The sequence below is a fragment of the Thunnus albacares genome, chromosome 2 (genome assembly GCF_914725855.1).
Source record: "Thunnus albacares chromosome 2, fThuAlb1.1, whole genome shotgun sequence".
Classification (NCBI taxonomy): Eukaryota; Metazoa; Chordata; class Actinopteri; order Scombriformes; family Scombridae; genus Thunnus; species Thunnus albacares.
In genome coordinates, this window is record NC_058107.1 from 25,537,894 (window position 1) to 25,550,202 (window position 12,309).

General features: G+C 40.5%; 1 protein-coding gene across 2 annotated transcripts in view; it reads right to left on the minus strand.

Moving 5' to 3' along the window:
• fbxl17 (F-box and leucine-rich repeat protein 17) overlaps positions 1-12,309 on the minus strand; it is a 238,947-nt gene that overhangs the window by 144,248 nt on the left and 82,390 nt on the right. For both annotated transcript variants that reach the window (XM_044374728.1, XM_044374737.1), the window contains exon 8: positions 4,930-5,060. In XM_044374728.1, coding sequence (XP_044230663.1) covers positions 4,930-5,060 — 131 coding nt within the window. The remainder of the gene's footprint in view (positions 1-4,929; positions 5,061-12,309) is intronic.

Here is a 12,309-nt window from a genome sequence, read left to right on the forward strand (position 1 = left end):
TTTGAACCTTGAGCCAAATGAGCCATTTCAGCTCCTCTCTCTCTCTGTCAGTGGGAACACACTAACAGTCTGTCCATAGCAGAAAACCATCATCGATAAAATCTCACTTTTAAACAGCCCATCAAGCTCCTCAGACAACTTCTGCCAGAGTGTGTGTAGGTGTGTATGTCTATGTACACATTGGAGTGTGTGTTTACTGTATGTAAGTTCACGACAGAGTTAGGAGTTATTTAGATTTTATCAATTCTGATTAGGATTCTGTGTATCGATTCCAGTTCTTACTGGAGAGGAGGGGACCATGTATCATGGTCCCAATGATACATAAAGAAAGTATGTTTACACTAAACAGTACAGTAATTTGTTTTTGGATTCTTTTTGGGACCAATATTGACCTTATCTGAAAGTACAGGGAACCCTAATTGTGAATTAGGTGTTAATAATGTATGTCTTGCTATCAAGTCTTAGAAATATCACCAATTGCTGTAAATTGCCTCTATTTTATTTCTTTATCTACATGTTTTAATCTTTAGTCCTTGTTCAAATGCTGGGTTTTAAGCCCTTTTGGCTTAGTTTCATCACACGGGAATACCAGGTCCAAATATGGAACACTGCTCCACCTGGGCGTCTCCTTTGATGTGTGATGGACAGTCATTAGTCTAATTAGTGCTGACAGAGGGTGACTTACGGACTTCAGTGGGGTGATGAAAAGTGCAGGACTATTACAGGAGAAATGTGCATTTTTTACCATAAAAGTGGAGCTTATTACAAGTGAGAAAAAGAGGATATTTGTGTGCACTGTGAATCTCAGCAGAACTGGGTACAAAACAAAGTGAGCTGGAATTGTTTAGTTCAGAAGAAAGTGCTGCAGCTCTGTTGAAAATTTGTGGAGCCCAGCAATGGGTGGAGTTTTTTTGTGAAATGACATACAGTATATATGTGTTACCTGCACACAAACAGCTTGTTGCGTCATTAACTCCTCTCTGTCTCTCTCTGTTATACACACGGAATTCACAGCGGAGCTTGTTTTGTGTTTTGGGGGTTGTTGAGTGGATTTGTATATTGAAACTCTGGTTATTGACGATCCATCGGTGTTCAACAGAAACTTGGGTTAAACTTGGTGAAGCTGCTCTCTTTTATTTTCTGTTTATTTCAGTAAACATACAGTTTATGTCAATGAGATTGCTCTGTTACTTTTACACCATACGCTGCAAGGTTGTCATAGTTTGTTTGTGAATCTGATTAAAATGCTGATGCAGTCCTGGCATATAGGCTTTAAACAATTAAAAATCAATCTTTTAGTCAATGTTTTCGGTAGCATCAAATGCTTTGAACAGTGCACATGTACTCCTACATATATAAATATGGAAGAAATGCATTTCTATATTAAGTTCCCTGTAATGTCAAGCAGATTGTGAATCAGCACTGATATAACCAATCCATTAGATACACTTTCTTTGTCAATGTTATTACAAAATTCAGTGTTTCAGATTCAAATTCAAGTCATTCAGTCGACTCAAGCCGACTCAGTTTTTAGTGCCAGAGCAACCCCTGGCCTCACGTTACCTTAAATAAAAATGATTTCAATAAGTTCCACTCATGCATCACGTGATGTATAAAGTTTTTAACCTTGTGAATTAGGAGCACTGGTATCAGAGCATTACTTGATATTTGCAGATACCCTGAGTTGAGGCATGAGAATCACTATGAGGTGAGAAATGAGTGCAAGTTAAAAGATAAGATAAAGGGAAATAATGTGTCTCATCTTGCCATAAAAGTTGAATGTTTGGTGTTGTACCCCTTATTACTTTTGTTGTACTTTAGTAGCAGTTGTATTCAGAATTACGTATTACTTTGCCAACAACAGCTGTTCTCAGTTGGGTTTCAGCAATTATAGTACAGTACAACAGTTAACTGACATTGTTACATTCAGCTGTTTGTCTGATCTGTGACTATGCTGACAGACGTAATTTATCTACTCACCAAATGCCCATGTTGGAGCATTATCTGTAGGTACTCTTTCTATTTCGGCTGTTTTGTGACTGTTTTGTGATTTAGTAGAATTTAGTTCTTTATATTATTATCACTTTACTGCTAACCAAGCTAGCCGGTATACCTCACTAGCTGTCTGGTGCTTCTAAGTGACTGTTGAGCTACTGTTGGAATAACTGTTATGCATTTAACTATTTTCACCTTTAGTCTTGTGGACTACTGTGCTGTACTTCCTATGTGGACTTTAAGGACCAGTGTGCAAGATTTAGGGGGATCTATTGGCAGAAATGGAATATAATATTCACAAGTATGTTTTCATTAGTGTATTATATACCCATACCTAGTCCCCCTGCATCATACTTTAACTGCATCACCTTCCTCTGTCACCTGAATCTTTCTTAAAATATGTCTGTAAATCTTACCTCTTCAAACCAGAGACTCTGGCTGTGTCTGAAATAACCCCCTTTACTATATAGTCCACTGTATTTATTGTTCACCATTTTATTTGAGTGTACGAATTCTGTGTAAATGTATCCGCTATAGAGCGCCCTCTGATATTCTACAATGAAACGAAAATAGCAGTGCCCAGGGCATGAACACTACTTTCTTCTGTCAATCACACAATGCAACACACTACATTTTATAGGTGTGAAAATAACTGTTGTGTGACTCTACACGTGTCAGTGATGATGCAATAATAATGATTAGCAAGTGTTCGAAATCTCAGTTTACTGCTCACTATGGACTAAACTATTGAGTTTCTACTATATAGTGAGTAGTGAATAAGTGAATGAGGGGGCGATTTCAGACACACAGCCTCTTTCTCACACAGACACAGACACACCTCAACATACACTTCCATCTCCACATTGCGAAAACCACCCAGTCAGTTCCTCGCTTTAAATAAGACCCCCTCCCCTTCGCTCCCCTCCCTTCCGCTTAGAGCTGTGTGACTATAAAGTGTAACAATAAAGCAGCTTATGACTGGAGGCTTTTATTTGCTCTGGCTCCTTGAGCAGCAGTCAGCATGTACACAATACACACACACACACACAGGACTGCAGGGCCAGGAGGCTGGGCAGAGCAAACGGCCATTTCGGTTACTTCTGCTGGATTTTCAAAACTCTTCCTTTGGGGTTGCAGCAGTGCAGCATCAGAGCAGCAAGCGTGTAAGACTCGTCAGCTACCACTGTCCACCCAGCCCTTTCACTCTCTCTTGCCTTTGTTTCATTCATAAGCCAACAACACATTTAGTGTATGCTGCCACACACACACTCACACACACACACATCATTTTAAATTCCAATATTCCCACAAGTGATCCAGACAAATCCAGTCAGACACACATACACCTTCGGCCCCTGAACCATTGCAGTAAATATCATTATGGAATCAATGCAGCATTGAATCAGCCGAGGCTGTGTGGCTGTGTGTGTGCGTGCCTGCCTGCGTGTGTGTGTGTGTGTGTGATAAAGGGAAGAAGTTGATAACACCATATGCTCCTGTGAGGATTTCACCAAACTCCATGTTTTTTGATTGAAAGGAAGGTGGGTAAGGTATTACCATAACCTTCCCACCACATGTCTGCTGTAAACTCAATAATGCAAGAATGATTTCAAACGTGCACACACAGACGCACACACACAGCTTCCCCGCACCCATTGTTGCTATGCACCATGGTAAATTCAATATTGTGTTCACACCCCTAAGCCAGAGTGGGAGTACAGTCGGCAGAGAAGCCACAGCTTTAGCTGTAAATCAATAGATTAAATAGAAATGTATGAATAAAACACAAGTTAATAAATAAAAGAGGAGATGGTTTACTCTTGCTGTCATATACTGTACAGGCCAACTCCCATTTGAGAGAGAAAGGGTGTGAGAGAAAAAAAAAAAAAAAAAAAAGAGGATGAGAGCAACTTGAAAGATGACCAGAGAGACACACAGAGGGGAGACAGAAACAAAAGAGTTTTTAATGTGTTTTATACCATGTTTTTATTCATTATTTGGGATCTACTCCAGCTGTTCCTTCTCTATCATCGTCTATCAGGTCATACCAGAGTAGGTGTGCTTGCATAAGGAGTCTATCTGATTTACTGCAGTACATTTAATGGGCTTTCATTTCAAGTATTTGAGTGTGTGCACAATATACAAACACGTGTTGTACTGTAAATGTCAGGACTGAAACGTCCGTGTTGATTTGACTAAAGATTAAAATGTGTCAAACAAGCGTAGTTATTCATCTTTGACATTTGTGAAGTGTGCGCATTATCTCACATACGGATCAGCTCCAAAATTGTTGTGTGTACTGTTTATGTGTAGGGCTAATCAAATTCTTAATCAACTTGTAGTCAAATGACTTCTTCAACTAATCAATCAATAGATTTAAATGAAAAAAAAACACATTTCTGCCCCTTCACAGCTGTGTATGGAAGAATCAAAAGAGCTTATTATACAGAAAGGCATGTTTTTTTTATATTAAAACAATGTCAGATATGATTATTAAATTTCATTAATGACTAACAGTTTAGTCCCCATAAAAAGATCATTAAAAATAACTATCAATCAATGAAAGATCTCTTTGTTAACCAAGACCTTAATGAGCCGTTAGTCTAAAAACTAACTGAGAAGGAGCAGCCTCTGGATCCACTGAACTTCTTTTATTGGATTTATTATACGGTTATTGGTACACAGCAGTGTTGGATTATAAACTTCTTAAGATGTACTATAAATACAACTCTCTTTTTTATTACTGTCTCTTAACACCTATTATATGGTTACTATTGCAGGTTCCCTCCATATTTTCTTTGTACCGTCAGCATGTTTTTCACTACTTAGAGGGCCCGAGATAAATCAGTGATTGTCATGCTGTAGGCCAGAGAATCCACTGAGACACTATACGTGACACTGAGTCATACAAAACAAAAACTTGACTTGACGTACCTGTCGTTAATGCTCCAGTTGAGGCAGAGGTTGAGGGAGCTGAGGTTGCGACATTTCCTCACCACCTCCATCACCGTCTCGTTGTTCAGCTCGGAGATGTGCCGCAGGTCCAGGACGCTCAAATTACGTAGCTGCAAGAGGCAACACACACAAACATTTCATTTTTTTTTATCATGTAGATGGCTAACAGTCAACCTAAGAACAAAGCCCCCTTTTAACAATATAAAAACAACTGCAGCTCTAACATTTTTTTTTTCCAGGAGGATCCACTGTTGATTAATTACTGTGAGCAGTACAAAAAAATGAAATGAAGCTGTAAGAATGGAAATATTTGGTGAAGTCATGTCTGGTATACAAGCATGAATGAGTTTGATCCATGACATTATGATTTAAAGAATGTGAGAATGATTTCTCTATACACTGAGTGAGCTCGTACCACCAGATGTACTGCATTAATACAGAATAAAACCTAACAAGGCAGATAAATGATGGAAAATTGCTTGCTGTTAGTGTTTACCATTTTGTGCCTGCATGCCTGGTGTGAGGGGTTATGAGCCAACATAAGCATTCACTTTTGCTTTTCCTCTCATCTGCCAGACTTTCAACAATCCCGCCTACCCATCTGATTAATATATAAGAATATACCTTATAAGAGGTGTTTAGATTAATCCTCCAGTCAAAATATCTACTTCCTGACACACTGTTGAACAAATGTTTCTTGCTTGCAGAAATTACTAAAATGCTTTTTCCAAGTCACAGCACAGTTGTATTTTCCCCTGATACATACTCAAAATTATTAAAGGCACAGGTGTCCACACACATACACACGCCGGGGATGCAAGATAATAGAGGTATGATACTCCAGCCAGCCGCCAGGGAGGCAGGGTGGTAAATGTCATGGCCAAGGCTAAAGAGAAAACAAGCTTACAGTTGGTGTTAAGATCACTGAGCACTATTGTCAGCTCTGTAGGCATGACATATACCTACCAGCATGAAGACACATGGGGGGAATGGATAAGGACCACGGCTCGCTGTGTGAAGTAAGCACACATGTAAACACTCTCCCCTGTCCCCGCATACTGGGAATCAAAACACAGAGAGGCACACACCGACTGCAAACAAACACAGCGAGTGTGTGATGCCGCACTGTGCTGACGGTTATAAAAGAGGCTTTCAAAACCGTTACCTCTGTCTAGTTACTCCATTTGTCTCTCTATTCTTATGCAGCCTGTGGCTTTTTTTTTTTGTCACCCTTCAAGAGAAAATTGGATCCACACCTCTTGTGATAAAAGGTCTGCTTAGGCATGAAATAAACATGAAACAGATTTTGTTTGTGGCACCTATACTGTGAAGACATGCTTAGATATACTAATGAAATAAACATTAAACAGCTTGTGTGTGCAAAGATGGGTCAAGAGTACAGCCGTGATCGTCAGGGACAGCTAAACTGACATGATAAACAATGGTATTTAATTAAAGGGGAAAAATCCTTAACTGCATGCATTATCACAGACATGCACACATGCATGCACATACTGTTAAACCACACACACACTCACACACAAACTACCATGTGCCCCTGTGGCCAGTGTTGGATCGACGTGCTAAATTATTCATGCATTTATTCATTCTGTGTGTGTGTGTGTGTGTAAGAGTGTGTGTGTGTGTGTGTGTGTGTGTGTGTGCGTGTGTGTGTGTGTGAGTGAGTGCATGTGTAAATGTGTGTGGCGGCATTGTTTGCAAAACAAAAGCATTGCAAAAATCAAACCTGGAAGTAAGTGACCACTACCAGAAAATACTGTATTCATAGCAACAGACAAGCAACACTCAGATTGTCAAAAAATTATCATCAACAGCACAAATATCCTCTCACACACACACACACACACACACACACACACACACATGCACACACACACACACACACATACACATACACACACAGTTATTTGCATTTAGTATTTGTGATTATTAAGCCTGGAGTAAAAATTTAAAAGCCCTGACATCAAAAGTTGTATTTGTTCTCCAAATCTTCAAAACTGCTTATGTCTGCTAAAAAGAATTTCTACTACAACCAATGATAACAGTCTCATTGATGTTTATAGCCAATGAGAACCCAGGCCAACCCGGAGTGAGTTTTGATTGGCTGAGAGTGTAGCTAGGTTGAAGAAAATTGAAAATTTAGCAGCTGTCTGCATGAAAAGGAAGAGGCAGAGTCACGGCTGAGACTGTAACTTTGTTAATCCATCTGTGAAAAACCACAGCAGGAAAATAAATTCCACAGTTTAGCAGACATCTGCCGAAAGAAAAATATCCTCCAAATCCCTGAAATGAAGTCACACAAGAAACAACCTCTCAATAATTAGTCACACCTTCAGAATGTGACAGGCCACAGTGCCAGTGTTTGTTTTCTCATAGTAGACAGACTATAGTAATTTGACTCGTAGGTGACAGGTTTTAATGCTTCCAATTTTATTTAATCATTTCCACTCATAATATAGTTTATTTTCTGCCCGTGTATGTCTGTGTGTCCGATAACAAACGTGAACATGAAAAGAAAGAAAAATAAATGGAGAGAAATGTGGAGGGGAGGGGAACAAAATCTTAAGAAGGAGAAGAAGACAAAGCCAGTGATTCACAGCACAAGTGAGAGAGAAAGTGATGGAAAACGGGAAAAGAATAAAACAGAGTGAGAGCAAGTGAGGGAGAAATAGAATAGAGAGCAGGGGATTTGGTGAGGGTTCGGTAGGTTTTCCTCCTCGATGGCTGCGTTCTGTAACCAGGCAGAGTTCGTCCTGTCTCCTCTGAGTTGGCAGCTACACCTGGATAATTATTCATGCTGTTCATAAAAACACTGAAACCTGCAAAATCCAGCTGCTCTGAGGCCAGCGTGTCGTCCCCGCCCCGTGAACACATATGCATGGCACGGAAATTAATGCGCACACCGATTATATGAATATTCTAACACTACGTGCACACATGTTCACATGCACAAAAGTATGCATGAGAAGATTTTTGAACAAAATGATTATTAAAACAAGCAGCAATTCTGTTAATAGTAGCAGTAATTTAATAAATCTGCCATTCTAGGTGGTAAAATTAATAATTAATGATAATAACCAGTAAATTAAATGACCCATCCTAAAATATAATTCGCTAAGGTCTTAAAATCCACTTTAATGTCTGCTCATGTTATTTCTTAAATTAAATTAAGAAATATTAAATAATAAAATAAAAAATAAAAAATCAGTACGGTCCATTCAGTACAAAAAAAAGCCTTAAATCAAGCTTTACACAATCATAAAATTGCATTTGAATGTCGGTTTATAGACCAATTCCACATCAATTCAAATATGTAACACATATGTTATGCAAAGATAAGAGAAAATAATTAAAAAGAGTTGGATGAGTAAATGGTTTGTGTCTGAGACATGGGTGTAGCACCACATTTCTGCATAGAGAGTTTATTTAATGCAGTCCACATGACCAGAGGAGCTGCTTTCTGAGCTCTAGGGAGTTTGGCTCCCACCTGCTTCACTTAGACGCCTCTCTCCAACAGGAAAAACGAGAGCCTGCGTCAGAGGTCAAACGCAAAACGCCACTTTGAATGAAAGAAAAATAACTAGCTGTTTTAAAAAGGTACACTCTCCTTCAGCCAAGAATAGGCTGAAGTTCAATATTGGGAGAGTTTGATTTGACACTTTATTACATTAGTGTATGTCACAGTCTGGCATCCAGAGGGTTTGTGAGCGTGTGCAGGACATACCTGTGTATGTACGCAGAGCTATAACTACCTGTGCTATTACTACATTTATTTACACAACGTCAAGCATCAGGATGCCAAGCAGGAAGTGGAGGCCTGGTGGACCCCGTGCAGAGGAAATGATGTCATGGTTTGAACGCTGGCACCAAGCTGCATGAGTTCATTGCTGTTACTGTCCATCAACTTCAGTGTCCCACATGACAAGCCGCTAGATGACATTTAAAGAGCCCGGACAGAGCAAGCATTGTTTTAGTCATAAATAGCGTACATGTTGGATTTTGGAAAATATGAGCTGCTATTTCATTGCTGCAGTTAATTTACAACCACCATAGGATTTAGTATGTGAGCTTAGTCAATGAAAAGTAGGTCCTACTGTGGGAAACACATATCCTTAAAAGAAAAAAAAACAACAAAAAAAAAACACATGTATGCAAGTACTGTCTATGAAACAAGAAAAAAAAAGGTTGCTTTTCAGTAAAACTAACAACCGTAACAGTGGAAATTCAACTCTCAGGCCAGCGAAGACGAGAGAAAACAGACAAACTTGAGTTTAAATCCTCTAAACAATGCAGGTAGAACTTTAGACAGTCACTTTGAAGTAATAGTCAAAGTCCTGAGCAAGAAGTCAAAGTCACAGGGTGTTGTCGAGGTGGCATTGTGGCCCTGACACATTTTTGCTTGGCTGTACGCATGTGTTGGAGATTGTGTGAGACAGGATGAGGCGGGGAGCGGGGGGCGGTGGGAGGGGGGAGTGAAAAAGGTGAGACGAATGGCAGCGGTGTCACTAGGTGAATACAAGTGCGCGCTCATGCATATACGCTCTGCTTTTTTTTCCATATCGAAGCATCCCAGACAGTTCAGTCAGACAGGAGAAAGCTGTGTCGAGACAATCCCTCTGCAGTAAAGCCTAAATCACACACTCTCACTAGACGCACATTCAGGAAAAAAAAAAAAAAAAAAAAAAACACACACACACGTATAAATACATAGAGGCAGACAGAGTGATATGAATATTTGAAAAAGGACTGAGGCAAAAACTGGAAAGGCCATGGGTCTGGTATCACAAATACATTGTCTGCATCAGTCATGGACCAGTGAGCTGATCCTTGTATGTGTGTATGTATGTGTGGTTACCTTCTCTCTTTATCTGTCTTGTGCCCATCTACTGTCTATCACTTATTTTCCCTCTCCTACCCCCTTTTTCCTCTCTCTCTTTCAGTCGCTAATCCTGCATGTGTTGGTGTTGATAACAAACTCAGTGGCGAGGAAAGGCTTGAGGAGATAGAGAGCATTGGTTTCTCTTCGGCGCACTAAGCCAAATGACCACATAGGCACGTACATACACACGCATGCAAGCATGCGCGACCCGATGTGGCGGCACTGGATGACAGTCACAGCACAGTGACACTCGTTGGGCCAATAATGAGACATGATACCCCTCCCTCCAGAGGTCAAAAACCTCTCTATCTCTGTCTGTCTCTGGGTTAAAAGTCTTAGAGCCAAATGAATTATTCTTCAATTACTCTTGCAGTAGACACACATCATCCTTAGGCTCTTCTCTGCTCATTATATTCATAAATCCCCCAATCTCCCCCATACAGCAGTGAAGAAAATTATTATTACAATTTCGACTCATTCTGCGCCCCCCCCCCCCCCCTCAACCCCATTACCTTTCTTCCTCCAAATCCCCTCTGCTCCTTCGTTTCCCCTTTATCCTCTCTGCCACCCCTGAGACACAATACACATGTACAAGTACACAGTCACACACACACACATATGTACATAGGGGAAGATACACACACACACACACACACTTACTTCACTGGTTTGTGTTGGGGGGTTATCAGTTTGACACAGGGCACTGTGATTATGTATTTTCTATGCTCCAGTCAGGGGGAGGAGATAAGGGGCCAGCAGACTACAGCAAAGCCAGACACCACTCATCCCATGTGGGGAGAAAGTGGTGGAGTGGTGGGTGTGAAGGTGACAGTGGGTGAAGACCTGTATCGTAACCTTTTGTGTTTCACAGCTTTCGAAAATCTCTTTTTCACCTTCTGCTCGTGACAAACAAAGAAAAAGAAAGAAAATAATATTTGAGTTTTCTTCTGGTTTTTTTAATAGGCTGTGAGCCAAATTTGAACTCAGGATGTTGCGAGTACACACTGCTCGTCTGAGCCTGCTAAGCCACCAGGATGGATAGACCATATGATTCTGGTTAGGAAATTAAATAGCATCCCTGTCATAAACCAGACTGTTTTATTTGCTCATAAACACACAGAGAGAATGAGGTATTGCCCACAGTCCAATTCTGTCAAATTTAGAGAGCATTTATCAAAAGGTCCTAACTTTCTGCGGAGAAGAACAACAAAACCACTAGAGCGGCACAGCTGAATTAATCTACAAGGCCCCAAATTAAGACCAGAAACATCCAAGTTCTGTACATCAGAGAGACAACACACAGCTATTACAGTCTCCAAATATACCTCTTTTCATCTCTGACACATTCTTCAACAGCCTCTCCATTTGTTATGTCTTTGGCCTCCTCTCTTTCTCCCGAGGGTGGGAACTTTCACACACACAAAAAAGGCATTTTGAGGCCCACAGTGTCTTAGGGCAGTGATAGGCTGATGTATGAGGAGGGGTATTGTGGGTAGGCATGACAGGCAAAAAGGGGAAGCCATCAGTGGGACATCTAAGGCCGGGGGAATGAAGGCTCTCTGGCACCCAGAGCTGCTCTCAAACACTGGCTCTCTGATAGAGCCGACCTTGGACTTAATCACTACCAGAAGAAAAGAGCACCGCTTGACAGGAAGATGGAGAGACAGAGCGAGAGTATGTGTGTCTATGTGTGCGTGTGTGTGTGTGTGAGAGAGAGAGAGAGAGAGAGAAAGAGAAAGACAAAAACACACAAAAGCAGAAAAAAAGAGGAAAAGAAAGAGACACTGTACATATGCAGAGGGTGATGGCGACCAAAAGCAGAAAGAGATTGGACAGAGAAAGAGATTAAAAGGTAATAACATTGAGAGAGTGAGTTTTTCCTTTTTCAAACAACAGAAAAGTGTAACTAGGAACCACTGTCTTTTATCCACTTCTAATATACACACAAATCCATCTCCTAAAAGACACAAACACATACAAACGCACACACATCTGAAGAAGAGCGGGAGTTACACTCAAACCGGCTGAGTGAAGCCTTCCACCCTTAATAACGCCCAATGCCTCACCACACACACACTAAATCCAGTGCGCTCCCAGCTCTGTGGCATGTCACAAGCTTGAATAAAAGGATGAACCCTTTGAAACTGAATTAGGAGAGTGATTCTGCTCAGATATAGTAGGAACATACACATACAGTATACATATATACTGTATAAAGTTCTCAAATTAGCTGCTAAGGGAGAGCGCCAAATCACTCAAAGCTCTGGGACACACACACACACACACAAAGCCTCCATCCAAAGATGTTTTGTATCCATTACACAGCCTTGGTGTGTGACAAGCCTCATCAATAAAACTATTATTACTGTCAAGAGCTCGTAGCCAACTTAAAGCGTCAATCTGGAAAGCAACCATAAATAAAAATTTATAGTATATCCCTGGCACAACAACACAAAACA